The 20,357-nt window shown below is 44.6% G+C and overlaps 1 protein-coding gene across 1 annotated transcript in view; it reads left to right on the top strand.

The window, feature by feature from the left end:
- Positions 1–20,357, top strand: part of FLACC1 (flagellum associated containing coiled-coil domains 1) — a 34,022-nt gene that overhangs the window by 10,053 nt on the left and 3,612 nt on the right. Inside the window, exons 8-15 of the mRNA XM_072121185.1 lie at positions 279–340; positions 454–551; positions 1,356–1,408; positions 1,634–1,733; positions 17,136–17,239; positions 17,891–17,953; positions 18,978–19,067; positions 19,637–19,746. Of these exons, the coding sequence (XP_071977286.1) occupies positions 279–340; positions 454–551; positions 1,356–1,408; positions 1,634–1,733; positions 17,136–17,239; positions 17,891–17,953; positions 18,978–19,067; positions 19,637–19,746 (680 nt within the window). The remainder of the gene's footprint in view (positions 1–278; positions 341–453; positions 552–1,355; positions 1,409–1,633; positions 1,734–17,135; positions 17,240–17,890; positions 17,954–18,977; positions 19,068–19,636; positions 19,747–20,357) is intronic.

Below are 20,357 nucleotides of genomic sequence, written 5' to 3'. Positions count from 1 at the left end.
GGTGTCAGCTGTGATAGACAGCTGACAGCCGCTGCTTCTGATGCCGGCTCCGTTCGTGAGCCGGTGCCAGAAGCAGGACGTTATAGCACGTCCCTGTCCGCTTAGTATCTAGCCATGGGGACGTACTATAACGTCCTGGTGCGCCTAGGGGTTAAAGGGTGGTTCTTAAGATAATTGTTGAGCAGAACTTAGTATTACACAATAAAAGTACATTAGTTGAGGAATCTTATTGTTGTCAACATTATTCCATTACCATGTAGTTTTGTATTTTCTTCCAGCTGGCCAAAGAACTGGAGAATAATACTATGGAACTAAAAATGGAAAAAGAGGAAGAGATAAGGTAGTCCTCATTGTGTCTGAGTCCTTAGTAGATCAAATCATTTGACAAATAGTATTATTATATATGTGTAAATATCAGTGCGTATATTACTTTTACTTGTGTTGCATGTGTAGGATTCTGCAGGAGAAACACGCAGCTGAACTGCTCAGCCTACAGCAGGGAAACAATTCCAAGCTGGCACAGGAGAGAGAAGACGCTGAACACAAATACGGTGAGCCGGCAGAACTAAAATATGACCCAGGAAAAGCTAATATTTACAAATGTGAGCTTGTGTGGATATGAGTGTACATTTTGTTTGTTTTGTCCTTTTGACTATCCCTTTTTATTACAAGGGTCTTCTCAAAATAAGAGGATCAATGGTATACCCCATCTTTCACCCTCATCTATCAGAAGTGTATTTACAATTCCACAATTGGGTTAACACAGGGAAAACGAAACACTACCTACCTACTACGGTTGCATTGGGCATACAGTCATGATATTCTCCCCTCTGACACCTGTGTGCCCACATGGGGTTTTCCTGACGACCCATCCCTACCCCTTTGTGCTCTAGGAAGTGCAACTTTTTCATTCCTTGTACGCCAGAAAACTGGCATATAAATTTAATGTCTGTTTAAACCAAAAGAGAAAATAACATTTCCATCAGAGAAAGGGATGTTCTTAGTACGTGTTTCCTACTGTGACTGAGGCTTCAGGGAAATGATAATTAAGGGACTCCCCTTTATTAACTTTTATTCCCTTTTCCTAGAATTTTAAAATCAATTTGTATGCAGTAAAAAAATTCTTAAAGTGTAAATGGTCCCTTATAGTGAAAATCTTGTTAAAATAGAAGTTTTACAAAGTGTGTGGTGTACTGCCTTGTAGTGGATTCTGGCTCGGCCACTATTAAATTTGAAGTTTGTATTGTTCTCTCCATACTTTTAAGTTTATGTATACAAGTAAAATTATTTGTAATAACTGGTAATTTCTGCACAGAATGAGTCTTAACTGTTGTTTTCTGTGTCACTGTGTCTAGATGAGCTACACAAGGAACTCAGCCTGGTCAAAAGCTCCTTTAAGACCTACCAGGTAAGAAACTAAACAGAACTGAGGTTATATTATTAGACCCTCCTTCCATGTATTCTAATTTTTAACTAATTTTAATAATTTTGCTGTTTGAAAAGAAGAAGTATCTTAAAGGGGATGTGTCAAGTTGACAACTACAGGATAAGCAGTATTTGTAGAAACAGTGCGAATCCCATTTAGTTCCGTTTGTATATGTTCTCATAGCACTTTTTGCATGATTTGCTGCAGGAGAGCCTGTCGGAAGAGATGAATGAAGCATGGCTGCAGAAGGAGAGCAGGTTGAAGGAGTCATTTGAAGAACAGAAGCTGATAGACTTGTCAAAGCAAAGTAAGAGCTTAAAAATGTTGTTTTATGCAGTTATGTCCAAAGTGTTTTTATGAGAATTACTTCATATTACATAATATTACTTCATATTATATAACAATATCAGGATAACCAGTGGCACAGCTACCATAGGTGTAACTTGGGACAAAGACTTTGTTTTCTGCAGCAGAATAGTATGTGGATAGCTTGGGATGGTTTCAACACTCTTGATCCCTATTGATCGCTAGAGTCAAGTGGCAATATCAATAACAAAGCAGTTTTTAAATTTGTTTCTCTATCGCACTGACCTTACAGACCTCAGCAGAGTTACCTGTGATACTGGTGTGCTGGGACGTAATGCCGCGAGATGTATGAGCTCCGAGAAAAATGCACATGACCAGAAGTACTTCTGGTGATGTGCACTTTACTCTGAAAGACATACATCTCCCAGCATCACTTCCCAGCACACTGGCATAATAGGTAACTCATTAGGAGCAATTTAAAATAGGGCACTCAGTATCTTTCCTCACTTATCCCTGAGGAAGTCACAGCAGTATGACGATACACATTGGGGTCTTTTATCCTATCCATTGTGGATAGGCTTGAGGAGGTTCGGGGGTATAGGTACTCCCCAGCCCTAACCTCAAGGTTGTGAGAACAATGTTTAATTGTACTCTTTTCAGTGTTTTATTCCTGTGTCTTGTTTTTTGCATATCCGTTCAAAAAACATTGATATACATTTTTTGCACAGATACAGTACAGACTAAAAGTTTGGACAAACCTTCCCATTCAAATAGTTTTCTGTATTTTCATGACTATAAAAATTGTAGATTCACACTGAGGGCATCAAAACTATGAATTAACACATGTGGAATATTAAACAAAAAAAGTGTGCCATTCTCTTGATGAGCTTCAAGAGGTAGTTACTAGAGATGAGCGAACACTAAAATGCTCGGGTACTCGTTATTCGAGACGAACTTTTCCCGATGCTCGAGTGCTCGTCTCGAATAACGAACCCCATTGAAGTCAATGGGAGACTCGAGCATTTTTCAAGGGGACCAAGGCTCTGCACAGGGAAGCTTGGCCAAACACCTGGGAACCTCAGAAAAGGATGGAAACACCACGGAAATGGACAGGAAACAGCAGGGGCAGCATGCATGGATGCCTCTGAGGCTGCATAATCGCACCATTATGCCAAAATTATGGGCAACAGCATGGCCATGACAGAGTGACAGAATGAAGCTAGATAGCATCTAAAACATCCAATAATTGACCCTGACACTATAGGGGACGGCATGCAGAGGCAGCGGCAGCAGGCTAGAGAGTGTCATGGCGACATACCCTAAATGGACTCAGGCTTCAAACCAATGGGTGGCAGAGAGGAACCAAAGGAGGTGAGCAAGAAGCGCTCAAATAATATCGGTACATGATAAAAGTTTGCCAGTATATTTTGTGGATTACACAGCAGGGTGGCGACAAAGTTAACATGGAAGCCATGAAAACAACCCAAAATTCTGCCTGACACAGCTCGTTTGATAAGGGGACGATGTATGGAGGCAGTGAACTAGTAGTAGATTAAAGGTGCTGCAGTTAAAACTATGTTAGTTGGATCTTGGCATGGAGCTGGCGCTCCGCTGCCAGGCGAGCTTTCGCCAATCCAAGCCCCTGTCTATAGGCTACTCCCCAAACAGCACTTCTAAGAACCTTTTGTATAAGATCAAGTGTAGTAGCGTTCTTATAAGTTTAGGATATGGCGGGTGAGGGGAATGTAAACAGATGCGCAAGAAGCGCTGAAATAATATCCCTAAATGGTAAAAGTTTGCAAGTATATTTTGGGGATTACACAGCAGGGTGGCGACAAAGTTAACAACTTTGATGTGGAATGCCCTGTAATAGCTCTTGGGCGGTGTGCCTTTTATCGCCTAGGCTCAGCAGTTTCAGCACCGCCTGCTGTCGCTTAGCGACGGCACTGCTGCTGTGCCTAGAGCTACCGACTGATGGCGCCATGCCCACGGATGGTAATTCGGAGGAGGAGGAGGTGGAGGAGGGGTGGGAGGAGGTATAGTAGGCCTTTGAGACCTGGACCGAGGTAGGCCCCGCAATTCTCTGCGTCGGCAGTATATGACCAGCCCCAGGGTCAGACTCGGTCCCAGCCTGCACCAAGTTAAGTGTAGTAGCGTTCTCATAAGTTTGGGATATGGCGGGTGAGGGGAATGTAAACAGATGCGCAAGAAGCGCATGATGCGCATGGAGCTGGCGTTCCGCTGCCAGGCGAGCTTTCGCCAATCCAAGCCCCTGTCTCTAGGCTACTCCCCAAACAGCACTTCTAAGAACCTTTTGTATAAGATCAAGTGTAGTAGCGTTCTTATAAGTTTAGGATATGCCGGGTGAGGGGAATGTAAACAGATGCGCAAGAAGCGCTGAAATAATATCCCTAAATGGTAAAAGTTTGCCAGTATATTTTGTGGATAACACAGCAGGGTGGCGACAAAGTTAACAACTTTGATGTGGAATCCATGAAAACAACCCAAATTTCTGCCTGACACACCTCGTTTGATAAAGGGACGATGTATGGAGGCAGCTATATGGACGACTTTTGGAGGTAGCAATGGAGACAACGTGTGGAGGCTGCTATGGAGACAATTTAATTTGGATAGTGCCTGTATGTGGCAGTCCCAAACATTTTTCAAACCAGAGGAGCAGGTAGGTGGCCCTCCAGTAAAATGGGATAGATTGAGTGCCTGTATGTGGCAGTCCCAAAAATGTTTCAAACCAGAGGAGCAGGTAGGTGGCCCTCCAGTAAAATGGAATAGATTGAGTGCCTGTATGTGGCAGTCCCAAAAATTGTTCAAACCAGAGGAGCAGGTAGGTGGCCCTGCAGTAAAATGGAATAGATTGAGTGCCTGTATGTGGCAGTCCCAAAAATTGTTCAAACCAGAGGAGCAGGTAGGTGGCCCTGCAGTAAAATGGAATAGATTGAGTGCCTGTATGTGGCAGTCCCAAAAATGTTTCAAACCAGAGGAGCAGGTAGGTGGCCCTCCAGTAAAATGGGATAGATTGAGTGCCTGTATGTGGCAGTCCCAAAAATGTTTCAAACCAGAGGAGCAGGTAGGTGGCCCTCCAGTAAAATGGAATAGATTGAGTGCCTGTATGTGGCAGTCCCAAAAATTGTTCAAACCAGAGGAGCAGGTAGGTGGCCCTGCAGTAAAATGGAATAGATTGAGTGCCTGTATGTGGCAGTCCCAAAAATTGTTCAAACCAGAGGAGCAGGTAGGTGGCCCTGCAGTAAAATGGAATAGATTGAGTGCCTGTATGTGGCAGTCCCAAAAATGTTTCAAACCAGAGGAGCAGGTAGGTGGCCCTGCAGTAAAATGGAATAGATTGAGTGCCTGTATGTGGCAGTCCCAAAAATTGTTCAAACCAGAGGAGCAGGTAGGTGGCCCTGCAGTAAAATGGAATAGATTGAGTGCCTGTATGTGGCAGTCCCAAAAATGTTTCAAACCAGAGGAGCAGGTAGGTGGCCCTCCAGTAAAATGGAATAGATTGAGTGCCTGTATGTGGCAGTCCCAAAAATTGTTCAAACCAGAGGAGCAGGTAGGTGGCCCTGCAGTAAAATGGAATAGATTGAGTGCCTGTATGTGGCAGTCCCAAAAATGTTTCAAACCAGAGGAGCAGGTAGGTGGCCCTGCAGTAAAATGGAATAGATTGAGTGCCTGTATGTGGCACTCACAAAAATTGTTTCAAACAGAGGACCGGGTAGGTGGCCCTCCAGAAAAATTAAATGCATGAAGTACTATAGCAAGAGCCAGTGGGCCCTGTCAAAAAATAGCCAGTTTCCTCTGCTTTACTGTACAAAGAGGAGGAGAAGGAGGAAAATGAGGAGGAGGAGGAGGAGTGGATCAATTATTCAGGTTGAGCTTCCTTCACCTGGTGGAGATTGGAAATTCTGAGAAATCCAGCCTTTATTCATTTTAATAAGCGTCAGCCTGTCAGCGCTGTCAGTCGACAGGCGTGTACGCTTATCGGTGATGATGCCACCAGCTGCACTGAAAACCCGCTCGGACAAGACGCTAGCGGCAGGGCAGGCAAGAACCTCCAAGGCGTACAGCGCCAGTTCGTGCCACATGTCCAGCTTTGAAACCCAGTAGTTGTAGGGAGCTGTGTGATCATTTAGGACGATGGTATGGTCAGCTACGTACTCCCTCACCATCTTTCTGTAAAGATCAGCCCTACTCTGCCGAGACTGGGGACAGGTGACAGTGTCTTGCTGGGGTGACATAAAGCTGGCAAAAGCCTTGTAAAGCGTACCCTTGCCAGTGCTGGACAAGCTGCCTGCTCGCCTACTCTCCCTCGCTACTTGTCCCGCAGAACTACGCACTCTGCCGCTAGCGCTGTCAGAAGGGAAATACTGTTTCAGCTTGTGCACCAGGGCCTGCTGGTATTCATGCATTCTCACACTCCTTTCCTCTCCAGGGATGAGAGTGGGAAGATTTTGCTTGTACCGTGGGTCCAGGAGAGTGAACACCCAGTAATCGGTGCTGGAATAAATTCTTTGAACGCGAGGGTCACGGGATAGGCAGCCTAGCATGAAATCTGCCATATGCGCCAGAGTACCAACGCGTAAGAATTCACTCCCCTCACTGGCCTGACTGTCCATTTCCTCCTCCTCCAACTCCTCCAACTCCTCTTCTTCTGCCCATACAAGCTGAACAGTGAAGGACTCAACAATGGTCCCCTCTTGTGTCTCGCCAACATTCTCCTCCTCTTCCTCCTCATCCTCCTCCACCTCCACCTCCTCCGATATGCGCTGAGAAACAGACCTCAGGGTGCTTTGGCTATCAACAAGGGAATATTCTTCCCCCGTCTCTTGTGACGAGCGCAAAGCTTCCGACTTCATGCTGACCAGAGAGTTTTTCAACAGGCCAAGCAGCGGGATGGTGAGGCTGATGATGGCGGCATCGCCACTGACCATCTGTGTTGACTCCTCAAAGTTACTCAGCACCTGACAGATATCAGACATCCACGTCCACTCCTCATTGTAGACTTGAGGAAGCTGACTGACCTGACTACCAGTTCTGGTGGAAGTTGACATCTGGCAGTCTACAATCGCTCTGCGCTGCTGGTAAACTCTGGATAACATGGTCAGTGTTGAATTCCACCTCGTGGGCACGTCGCACAACAGTCGGTGAGCGGGCAGTTGGAGGCGGCGCTGCGCTGCCCTGAGAGTGGCAGCATCTGGGCTGGACTTCCTGAAATGCGCACAGATGCGGCGCACCTTCGTGAGCAAATCAGACAGATTGGGGTATGTCTTGAGGAAACGCTGCACTATCAGATTTAACACATGGGCCAGGCATGGCACATGTGTCAGTCTGCCGAGTTGCAGAGCCGCCACCAGGTTACGGCCGTTGTCACACACAACCATTCCCGGCTTGAGGTTCAGCGGTGCCAGCCACAGATCAGTCTGCGCCGTGATGCCCTGTAATAGCTCTTGGGCGGTGTGCCTTTTGTCGCCTAGGCTCAGCAGTTTGAGCACCGCCTGCTGTCGCTTAGCGACGGCACTGCTGCTGTGCCTAGAGCTACCGACTGATGGCGCCGTGCCCACGGATGGTAGTTCGGAGGAGGAGGTGGAGGAGGGGTGGGAGGAGGAGGAGGCATAGTAGGCCTGAAACACCTGGACCGAGGTAGGCCCCGCAATCCTCGGCGTCGGCAGTATATGAGCAGCCCCAGGGTCAGACTCGGTCCCAGCCTCCACCAAGTTAACCCAATGTGCCGTCAGCGATATATAGTGGCCCTGCCCGGCAGCACTCGTCCACGTGTCCGTGGTCAGGTGGACCTTGTCAGAAACGGCGTTGGTCAGGGCACGGATGATGTTGTCTGACACGTGCTGGTGCAGGGCTGGGACGGCACATCGGGAAAAGTAGTGGCGGCTGGGGACCGAATACCGAGGGGCGGCCGCCGCCATGAGGTTGCGAAAGGCCTCGGTCTCTACTAGCCTATAGGGCAGCATCTCCAGGCTAAGCAATCTGGAGATGTGCACATTAAGGGCTTGGGCGTGCGGGTGGGTTGCACTATATTTGCGTTTCCGCTCCAGCGTCTGGGGTATGGAGAGCTGAACGCTGGTGGATGCTGTGGAGGATCGTGGAGGCGACGATGGGGTTTTTGTGCCAGGGTCCTGGGCAGGGGGCTGACTAGCAGCTGACACAGGGGAAGGAGCAGTGGTGTGCACGGCCGGAGGTGAACGGGCTTGTTGCCACTGAGTGGGGTGCTTAGCATTCATATGCCTGCGCATACTGGTGGTAGTTAAGCTAGTAGTGGTGGAACCCCTGCTGAGCCTGGTTTGGCAAATGTTGCACACCACAGTCCGTCGGTCATCCGGTGTTTCCTTAAAGAACCTCCACACTTCTGAAGATCTAGCCCTCGCCGCAAGAGCCCTCACCACGGGAGCTTCACTAGTTGACAGTGGCGCTGATGCACCAGCTCTGGCCCTGCCTCTCCGTCTGGCCCCACCACTGCCTCTTCCAACCTGTTCAGGTCGAGGACTCTCCTCCGTCTCAGAAGCACTGTGTTCACCCGGCCTCTCAACCCAGCTTGGGTCTGTCACCTCATCATCCTCCGATCCCTCAGTCTGCTCCCCCCTCGGACTTCCTGCCCTGACAACAACTTCCCCACTGTCTGACAACCGTGTCTCCTCATCGTCGGACACCTCTTTACACACTTCCACTACGTCAAGAAGGTCATCATCACCCACAGACTGTGACTGGTGGAAAACCTGGGCATCGGAAAATTGCTCAGCAGCAACCGGACAAGTGGTTTGTGACTGTGGGAAGGGTCCAGAAAACAGTTCCTCAGAGTATGCCGGTTCAAATGCCAAATTTTCCTGGGAGGGGGCAGACTGGGGGGGAGGAGGCTGAGGTGCAGGAGCTGGAGGAGTGGCGATTTCGGTGACATGGGTGGACTGCGTGGAAGACTGACTGGTGGTGGACAAATTGCTCGAAGCATTGTCAGCAATCCACGACATCACCTGTTCGCACTGTTCTGGCCTCAACAGTGCTCTACCACGAGTCCCAGTAACTTCAGACATGAACCTAGGGAGTGTAGCTCTGCGGCGTTCCCCTGCTCCCTCATCAGCAGGTGGTGTCTCACCCCGCCCAGGACCACGGCCTCTGACCCCTGCAGTAGTTGGACGCCCACGTCCCCGCCCTCGTCCTCTACCCCTAGCCCTCGGGTTAAACATTTTTAAAATGAGAGTTATAACTTTATTTTTTTTTTTTACTTTTTTTTGTTTTTTTTTTGTGTTTTTTTTTTTTTTTTGTGTTTTTTGTTTTTTTTTGAGTTTTTAAAACCAAACAATGCTATCCTATTGCTATGGCTATTTTCTAGCCAAGTATCAAAGCACACTACTATGCCAGATGAGATGACACTGAGTTATTGGCTAATAGAAATCCAACCCCTACTGAATTTTGCCACTTCGGCCTTTGCTATGGATATGTGCGCCACTAAGCGCAGAACACAGCGGTCGCAAGTCTCACTACAAATTGCTCAGAATTGGCAAGTACATGCACTGCAAAAACTACAGCCACCAGCAGATCAACCAGAAATCAAATATATAGAACGCTACTGTAGGCTTCAAGAAGCTGTTTGTATTCTCCTATGGCTATTTTCTAGCCAAGTATCAAAGGAAGCACAGTACTATGCCAGATGAGATGACACTGAGTTATTGCCTAATAGAAATCCAACCCCTACTGAATTTTGCCACTTTGGCCTTTGCTATGGATATGTGCGCCACTAAGCGCAGAACACAGCGGTCGCAAGTCTCACTACAAATTGCTCAGAATTGGCAAGTACATGCACTGCAGAAACTACAGCCACCAGCAGATCAACCAGAAATCAAATATATAGAACGCTACTGTAGGCTTCAAGAAGCTGTTTGTATTCTCCTATGGCTATTTTCTAGCCAAGTATCAAAGGAAGCACAGTACTATGCCAGATGAGATGACACTGAGTTATTGGCTAATAGAAATCCAACCCCTACTGAATTTTGCCACTTCGGCCTTTGCTATGGATATGTGCGCCACTAAGCGCAGAACACAGCGGTCGCAAGTCTCACTACAAATTGCTCAGAATTGGCAAGTACATGCACTGCAGAAACTACAGCCACCAGCAGATCAACCAGAAATCAAATATATAGAACGCTACTGTAGGCTTCAAGAAGCTGTTTGTATTCTCCTATGGCTATTTTCTAGCCAAGTATCAAAGGAAGCACAGTACTATGCCAGATGAGATGACACTGAGTTATTGGCTAATAGAAATCCAACCCCTACTGAATTTTGCCACTTCGGCCTTTGCTATGGATATGTGCGCCACTAAGCGCAGAACACAGCGGTCGCAAGTCTCACTACAAATTGCTCAGAATTGGCAAGTACATGCACTGCAGAAACTACAGCCACCAGCAGATCAACCAGAAATCAAATATATAGAACGCTACTGTAGGCTTCAAGAAGCTGTTTGTATTCTCCTATGGCTATTTTCTAGCCAAGTATCAAAGGAAGCACAGTACTATGCCAGATGAGATGACACTGAGTTATTGGCTAATAGAAATCCAACCCCTACTGAATTTTGCCACTTCGGCCTTTGCTATGGATATGTGCGCCACTAAGCGCAGAACACAGCGGTCGCAAGTCTCACTACAAATTGCTCAGAATTGGCAAGTACATGCACTGCAGAAACTACAGCCACCAGCAGATCAACCAGAAATCAAATATATAGAACGCTACTGTAGGCTTCAAGAAGCTGTTTGTATTCTCCTATGGCTATTTTCTAGCCAAGTATCAAAGGAAGCACAGTACTATGCCAGATGAGATGACACTGAGTTATTGCCTAATAGAAATCCAACCCCTACTGAATTTTGCCACTTCGGCCTTTGCTATGGATATGTGCGCCACTAAGCGCAGAACACAGCGGTCGCAAGTCTCACTACAAATTGCTCAGAATTGGCAAGTACATGCACTGCAGAAACTACAGCCACCAGCAGATCAACCAGAAATCAAATATATAGAACGCTACTGTAGGCTTCAAGAAGCTGTTTGTATTCTCCTATGGCTATTTTCTAGCCAAGTATCAAAGGAAGCACACTACTATGCCAGATGAGATGACACTGAGTTATTGCCTAATAGAAATCCAACCCCTACTGAATTTTGCCACTTTGGCCTTTGCTATGGATATGTGCGCCACTAAGCGCAGAACACAGCGGTCGCAAGTCTCACTACAAATTGCTCAGAATTGGCAAGTACATGCACTGCAGAAACTACAGCCACCAGCAGATCAACCAGAAATCAAATATATAGAACGCTACTGTAGGCTTCAAGAAGCTGTTTGTATTCTCCTATGGCTATTTTCTAGCCAAGTATCAAAGGAAGCACAGTACTATGCCAGATGAGATGACACTGAGTTATTGCCTAATAGAAATCCAACCCCTACTGAATTTTGCCACTTCGGCCTTTGCTATGGATATGTGCGCCACTAAGCGCAGAACACAGCGGTCGCAAGTCTCACTACAAATTGCTCAGAATTGGCAAGTACATGCACTGCAGAAACTACAGCCACCAGCAGATCAACCAGAAATCAAATATATAGAACGCTACTGTAGGCTTCAAGAAGCTGTTTGTATTCTCCTATGGCTATTTTCTAGCCAAGTATCAAAGGAAGCACAGTACTATGCCAGATGAGATGACACTGAGTTATTGCCTAATAGAAATCCAACCCCTACTGAATTTTGCCACTTCGGCCTTTGCTATGGATATGTGCGCCACTAAGCGCAGAACACAGCGGTCGCAAGTCTCACTACAAATTGCTCAGAATTGGCAAGTACATGCACTGCAGAAACTACAGCCACCAGCAGATCAACCAGAAATCAAATATATAGAACGCTACTGTAGGCTTCAAGAAGCTGTTTGTATTCTCCTATGGCTATTTTCTAGCCAAGTATCAAAGGAAGCACAGTACTATGCCAGATGAGATGACACTGAGTTATTGGCTAATAGAAATCCAACCCCTACTGAATTTTGCCACTTCGGCCTTTGCTATGGATATGTGCGCCACTAAGCGCAGAACACAGCGGTCGCAAGTCTCACTACAAATTGCTCAGAATTGGCAAGTACATGCACTGCAGAAACTACAGCCACCAGCAGATCAACCAGAAATCAAATATATAGAACGCTACTGTAGGCTTCAAGAAGCTGTTTGTATTCTCCTATGGCTATTTTCTAGCCAAGTATCAAAGGAAGCACAGTACTATGCCAGATGAGATGACACTGAGTTATTGCCTAATAGAAATCCAACCCCTACTGAATTTTGCCACTTCGGCCTTTGCTATGGATATGTGCGCCACTAAGCGCAGAACACAGCGGTCGCAAGTCTCACTACAAATTGCTCAGAATTGGCAAGTACATGCACTGCAGAAACTACAGCCACCAGCAGATCAACCAGAAATCAAATATATAGAACGCTACTGTAGGCTTCAAGAAGCTGTTTGTATTCTCCTATGGCTATTTTCTAGCCAAGTATCAAAGGAAGCACAGTACTATGCCAGATGAGATGACACTGAGTTATTGGCTAATAGAAATCCAACCCCTACTGAATTTTGCCACTTCGGCCTTTGCTATGGATATGTGCGCCACTAAGCGCAGAACACAGCGGTCGCAAGTCTCACTACAAATTGCTCAGAATTGGCAAGTACATGCACTGCAGAAACTACAGCCACCAGCAGATCAACCAGAAATCAAATATATAGAACGCTACTGTAGGCTTCAAGAAGCTGTTTGTATTCTCCTATGGCTATTTTCTAGCCAAGTATCAAAGGAAGCACAGTACTATGCCAGATGAGATGACACTGAGTTATTGGCTAATAGAAATCCAACCCCTACTGAATTTTGCCACTTCGGCCTTTGCTATGGATATGTGCGCCACTAAGCGCAGAACACAGCGGTCGCAAGTCTCACTACAAATTGCTCAGAATTGGCAAGTACATGCACTGCAGAAACTACAGCCACCAGCAGATCAACCAGAAATCAAATATATAGAACGCTACTGTAGGCTTCAAGAAGCTGTTTGTATTCTCCTATGGCTATTTTCTAGCCAAGTATCAAAGGAAGCACAGTACTATGCCAGATGAGATGACACTGAGTTATTGGCTAATAGAAATCCAACCCCTACTGAATTTTGCCACTTCGGCCTTTGCTATGGATATGTGCGCCACTAAGCGCAGAACACAGCGGTCGCAAGTCTCACTACAAATTGCTCAGAATTGGCAAGTACATGCACTGCAGAAACTACAGCCACCAGCAGATCAACCAGAAATCAAATATATAGAACGCTACTGTAGGCTTCAAGAAGCTGTTTGTATTCTCCTATGGCTATTTTCTAGCCAAGTATCAAAGGAAGCACAGTACTATGCCAGATGAGATGACACTGAGTTATTGCCTAATAGAAATCCAACCCCTACTGAATTTTGCCACTTCGGCCTTTGCTATGGATATGTGCGCCACTAAGCGCAGAACACAGCGGTCGCAAGTCTCACTACAAATTGCTCAGAATTGGCAAGTACATGCACTGCAGAAACTACAGCCACCAGCAGATCAACCAGAAATCAAATATATAGAACGCTACTGTAGGCTTCAAGAAGCTGTTTGTATTCTCCTATGGCTATTTTCTAGCCAAGTATCAAAGGAAGCACACTACTATGCCAGATGAGATGACACTGAGTTATTGCCTAATAGAAATCCAACCCCTACTGAATTTTGCCACTTTGGCCTTTGCTATGGATATGTGCGCCACTAAGCGCAGAACACAGCGGTCGCAAGTCTCACTACAAATTGCTCAGAATTGGCAAGTACATGCACTGCAGAAACTACAGCCACCAGCAGATCAACCAGAAATCAAATATATAGAACGCTACTGTAGGCTTCAAGAAGCTGTTTGTATTCTCCTATGGCTATTTTCTAGCCAAGTATCAAAGGAAGCACAGTACTATGCCAGATGAGATGACACTGAGTTATTGCCTAATAGAAATCCAACCCCTACTGAATTTTGCCACTTCGGCCTTTGCTATGGATATGTGCGCCACTAAGCGCAGAACACAGCGGTCGCAAGTCTCACTACAAATTGCTCAGAATTGGCAAGTACATGCACTGCAGAAACTACAGCCACCAGCAGATCAACCAGAAATCAAATATATAGAACGCTACTGTAGGCTTCAAGAAGCTGTTTGTATTCTCCTATGGCTATTTTCTAGCCAAGTATCAAAGGAAGCACAGTACTATGCCAGATGAGATGACACTGAGTTATTGCCTAATAGAAATCCAACCCCTACTGAATTTTGCCACTTCGGCCTTTGCTATGGATATGTGCGCCACTAAGCGCAGAACACAGCGGTCGCAAGTCTCACTACAAATTGCTCAGAATTGGCAAGTACATGCACTGCAGAAACTACAGCCACCAGCAGATCAACCAGAAATCAAATATATAGAACGCTACTGTAGGCTTCAAGAAGCTGTTTGTATTCTCCTATGGCTATTTTCTAGCCAAGTATCAAAGGAAGCACAGTACTATGCCAGATGAGATGACACTGAGTTATTGGCTAATAGAAATCCAACCCCTACTGAATTTTGCCACTTCGGCCTTTGCTATGGATATGTGCGCCACTAAGCGCAGAACACAGCGGTCGCAAGTCTCACTACAAATTGCTCAGAATTGGCAAGTACATGCACTGCAGAAACTACAGCCACCAGCAGATCAACCAGAAATCAAATATATAGAACGCTACTGTAGGCTTCAAGAAGCTGTTTGTATTCTCCTATGGCTATTTTCTAGCCAAGTATCAAAGGAAGCACAGTACTATGCCAGATGAGATGACACTGAGTTATTGCCTAATAGAAATCCAACCCCTACTGAATTTTGCCACTTCGGCCTTTGCTATGGATATGTGCGCCACTAAGCGCAGAACACAGCGGTCGCAAGTCTCACTACAAATTGCTCAGAATTGGCAAGTACATGCACTGCAGAAACTACAGCCACCAGCAGATCAACCAGAAATCAAATATATAGAACGCTACTGTAGGCTTCAAGAAGCTGTTTGTATTCTCCTATGGCTATTTTCTAGCCAAGTATCAAAGGAAGCACAGTACTATGCCAGATGAGATGACACTGAGTTATTGCCTAATAGAAATCCAACCCCTACTGAATTTTGCCACTTCGGCCTTTGCTATGGATATGTGCGCCACTAAGCGCAGAACACAGCGGTCGCAAGTCTCACTACAAATTGCTCAGAATTGGCAAGTACATGCACTGCAGAAACTACAGCCACCAGCAGATCAACCAGAAATCAAATATATAGAACGCTACTGTAGGCTTCAAGAAGCTGTTTGTATTCTCCTATGGCTATTTTCTAGCCAAGTATCAAAGGAAGCACACTACTATGCCAGATGAGATGACACTGAGTTATTGCCTAATAGAAATCCAACCCCTACTGAATTTTCCCACTTCGGTCTTTGCTATGGATATGTGTGCCACTAAGAGCTAAACACAACGGTAGCAAGTCCCCCTGCTAATTCCTCACAAAATGGTAAAAGATGCAAATTAAAATAAAAAAAGTAGAACGTTATTGTAGCCCTAAGAAGGGCTGTTGGGTTCTTTGAGAATCACTCCTGCCTAACAGTAAGCTAATAGAACACCCTAACGCTTTCCCTGACCAGCAGCAGCTCTCTCCCTAGCGGCATCCAGAGACAGAATGATCCGAGCAGCGCGGCCAGCGGCTAGTCTATCCCAGGGTCACCTGATCTGGCCAGCCAACCACTGCTATCGACGTGTAAGGGTACCACGTCATGCTGGGTGGAGTGCAGAGTCTCCTGGCTTGTGATTGGCTCTGTTTCTGGCCGCCAAAAAGCAAAACGGCGGGAGCTGCCATTTTCTCGAGCGGGCGAAGTATTCGTCCGAGTAACGAGCAGTTTCGAGTACCCTAATGCTCGACCGAGCATCAAGCTCGGACGAGCATGTTCGCTCATCTCTAGTAGTTACCTGAAATGGTCTTCCAACAGTTTTAAAGGAGTTCTCAGAGATGCTTAGCACTTGTTGTCCCTTTTGCCTTCACTCTGCAGTCCAGGTCACCCCAAACCATCTTGATTGGCCTCAGGTCTGTTGATTGTAATGGCCAGGTCATGTAGCATAGCACCCCATCGCTCTCCTTCTTGGTCAAATAGCCCTTACACAAACTGGAGGTGTGTTTGGGGTCATTGTTCTGAAAAATAAATGATGGTCCTACTAAACGCAAACCGGATGGAATAGCATGCCGCTGCAAGATGTTTTGGTAACCATGCTGGTTCAGTATACCTTCAATTTTGAATAAATCCCCAACAGTGTCACCAGCAAAGCACCCCCACACCATCACATATCCTCCCCCAAGCTTGATGGTGAGAACCAGGTATGTAGAGTCCATTCACTTTTTCTGGGTCACACAAAGACAAGGTGATTGGAACCAAAGATCTAAAATTTGGACTCATCAGACCAAATCACAGATTCCCACTGGTCTATTGTACATTCCTTGTGTTCTTTAGCTTGTTGCCTGTCCTTAGCAGTGGTTTTCCGTATTTTACCATGAAGGCTGCTGCACACATTCTCCTCTTAACAGTTGTTGTAGAGATGTGTCTGCTGCTGGCACTGACCTGGTCTCTAATCTGAGCTGCTGATAACCTGTGATTTCTGAGGCTGGTGACTTGGATGAAAATATCCTCCGCAGCAGAGGTGACTCTTGGTCTTCTGTTCCTGGGGTGGTCCTCATGTGAGCCAGTTTCTTTGAGACACTTGGGGACAGTGGGACCATCAGTAGGACTATCAGCTGTGTATCCACCTGCCTTCTGCGCAACACAACTCATTGTCCCAACCCCATTTATAAGGCAAGAAATCCCACTTATTAAACCTGAAAGGGCAACTGTGATGTGAAAACCTTTTCTGGTGACTACCTCTTGAAGCTCATCAATTCCATGTGTTAATTCATAGTTTTGATGCCTTTACTGTGAATGTACAATTTTTATACAGAAAACTCTTTGAATGAGAAGGTGCATCCAAACTTTTGGTCTGTACTGTATGTTGTGGCCGTTTCTTGCACCTGTTGTTTCTTGTTTAGATTTGTTTTTCTCTCAATTAGTCACTTTATTTTTTAGTTAAAAAAAGAATCTGTTTCCAAAAGTTTAACATTTTGATGTCATGTACTGTATGGTTAGTTTCACAATATCATCTATTGCGCAGTTTTCAAACACTGAACCCTTTTATTCACAATGCCAAATTTTTGCTATCAGCTTATTTTAGGAACATAAATGATATAAATGTATTAACAATTATAATATATGTGAAAACCAACCTCTATTCACTCTGAAGGGCAGTCACTGATGGATATATTTGAGGCAGAGAAAAAAGATTTCCATAAGCGAGCTTTGGAGGAACAAGCTGTGATCCAGCAGAATCACGAGGCACAAATTGAAGTGAGTAAAAGCTAAACTGTAGACTGGCTTACAATTACGATTATGTTTAATCAAAGTTTATTGAGATACTGGTTACGCTTTGATCGCAATCGTGTTATTAGTCTTCTTTAAAGGGGTTTTCCCATGAACAAAAGTTAGGCCCTATCCATGGGATAGGGCCTAAGTTACTGATCAGTGGGGCTCTCAGTGATGAGAAGATCACGAAAACAAGGGGTTGGTCGGACCCCTCGTCACTCGATCAGACTAATGGAGCAGACAGCCGCTCATGACTGTTCTGCTCCATTAATCTCTAAGGAGCTGATGGAGATCAGTGAGCACGGTGCTTGGCAATTTCTGTCAACTCAATCGAGATTAATGGAGCAGAAAAGTCATGCGCGGTCATCTGCTCCAGTACTGTACTGTAGACATGCAACTATGTTGAAAAAGTGCTGTCTGCAATTGGGTATCTGTTCCTTCTGGAATATATATACTGGGTTGGCTTTAATCCTGCATCATTTAATAAGGCTTCTTGTAGGTGCAGATCTCAACAACTACCCTCTCCAATGCCATGGTGCATAACACAACAATATATCAAATGTGGATCACTGTTTTTTTTTCTGTACACCAGTTTTTATAAACCTTCTTCTAGTAGTCTGCTCTCCTTTCTCTTAGAATGCCTGGAAGAAATACAAAGAAGCTGCACAGGAAACAAAAATGTTGAATGTATTGAAAAAGGTGAATAAACATATAACAGGTCACTTATCCCCTTAACAACCAGGTCCTTTTTTTGTCCTTTTTACGTGCATTTAAATAGTTAACACCCGTGATCAGTGCCAGCACCATATTGGCACCAGTGCATATGGCAGCAAACACATACTCTATAAGGAACATTCACTCCTGATACATGCCTTAATAAAATGGTGAATGTTGGGAAGGGGTTAATGGGTAAAATAAAAAGTGTTAAAAGTTAGATGTTCAATCTTATACTGTGCCAGATTTACCAGTGTCTGGTACTGAATGACAACTCTGGTTAAATTAAAGACCCTCTCTTCCTATTGGTTGGCTTAGTCTATGCCAGCCAACCAAATTTTGCCCGATTTTTGGGGAAACAAAGGCAACATACTTTATAGAGGCCACGCCTGTTTTGAGAGACTCTTCTGAGTAACAATGCCTGCTGATAAAGGGTTACAAGTTCTCACCATATCACCCAATATTAGCTGCCAGTGAGGCCGTGTACCTTAATTACAGACATTTTTCTGATATGATAATTAGCTTTTCTTACTATATGGTCTTTTTCTGTTCTTTACTACAGCATCTTACAGAAGCCTTTTTATCTACATATCTACATCTTTAAGTAAAACATAACTTTTAATAGTATAAACCATAAAAGTATTATTTATCCAAGGTGTGCAAAACAAAGAGAGTGCTACAAGCTTTCACTAAGGTGTTTGATTGCCTCCCCCCTTCTTAGATAAAAAGCGTTCACTAAGACGTTGTAGTGTCGAACAGCTCTTTACTTATGCAAATTATTATTGTACACCGCCTACCTACTATCTTTGGTTATATTTGTGAGTTGCAATAGCTCACCAACCTTATAGACATGTTAACTATTTACGTGTTTCTTCATGACATACCGTAGCTATACCAAAAACATAATGCAAACAATTTTTAGATACTGCAACATTTTCTTCAGATCAGAATAATATCCAGTGTAAAAGTTACATGCTGCCTTTTTAAACACTAGATTATTTTTATGTAGCATTTGCAGGCTGAGATTACAGAGAAAAATGAAGTCATCATTTCACTCAATGCAGAGCTACAAGAAGCCCATGTAGAAATTGGCAAGTTGGTAAGTGCCAAGAAATATTGATATTTTCTCTGGTCAAATGTATGGCGATTGGGGAGGTACAGAAAGGAATAGAAAGTAAAAATACTGTGTTAATTGTGTAAGTGTAGATCTTTAAAAACTAAAAGTTTAACATTTGTCCCATTTCATACATGGTCCCACAAGTCTGCGCTGCCATAAGAACAGGTCTTGTAATGCTCAATAGGTAATAACTCCTATGGTTAGGATTAAGTTGCATTGTATGGTATTTGATGAATTACTGCAAAGCAACCTCATTGTTTCCTAATGTTTATTTTATCTTTTTTTATTAAAAGTCCTAAGAAGAAAGATGTCTCTGACGATATGTCCCATTAAGGGTTTACATAAACAGAAGGAGAGAGAGTGTTTAATAATGTGCCCAAAGTTTACACTTTATCAATCCTGGGGTACATTCCAGTCTTTGGCACCAAATCTTAAGAGCATCATTCTGATAAAAACATGAATGATAAAATAGATATCTGTTTTTTAAGAAATGGTGAGATGTAAAAAGTTCACTTGCATGTGTCATATATGTCTCATGTTTTATGTTTAAGAAATGTCAAATCGAAAAAATTGAGAAAAGCTTTGACCAAAGTGTCAGCAAAGTGGAGTCAAGATACAAGCACAGAATCCAGTCTATGATGAATGAGAATGCTGACTTAAGGTAATAAGATTTTCCTTTTCCTCCCCACATCTGGGGCAGAACGCAGGCAGTGTCTTAATATTTGGAGAAATTATGTAGACATGTTCACTTCTGGTTATGTGACCTCATAAACTGAATTAACATTGCTATTTGCAGACCTCACAGTTCTACATGCTTAAACTTTGAAACCCATTTTGGCAAAGGCATAGCTCTTTACCTCCACATCATTGGTAGCTGTGCCCGTACAGGAGCATCAGTACTGATATATACTGCTTCACTAGATATTGGGAGTTTTCAGTCCATATATATGGAATAATATCCTGCCTCCTATAAATAAGTGATCATAACCTGAGCTTTACCACACATCGGGAGGAACACTGTACCAAGGCTTCAGTGATAGTCAGCACAAGATAGCATAAGCGCTGTTATTTGGCAAAAGTGGAGATTCCGGCATTGTCTCTTCTGCCAAACCAACAGCAGCACACCACTGTTTCACCCCAATCAACGTTCACGCCCACTGCCACCCCTGCTGTAGTAACCCCCTATGCATGTCAGTCTAGGCTGTGTATTTGTTATTGTGACTGGTGTATTTTCGTACCGTAATTGTTTCCCCATATGTAATGTGGTCATGT

Source organism: Engystomops pustulosus, chromosome 8 (assembly GCF_040894005.1).
Source record: "Engystomops pustulosus chromosome 8, aEngPut4.maternal, whole genome shotgun sequence".
Lineage (NCBI taxonomy): Eukaryota > Metazoa > Chordata > Amphibia > Anura > Leptodactylidae > Engystomops > Engystomops pustulosus.
Note: the sequence above shows the minus strand (reverse complement) of the source record. Positions and strands in the feature narration are given on the sequence as shown.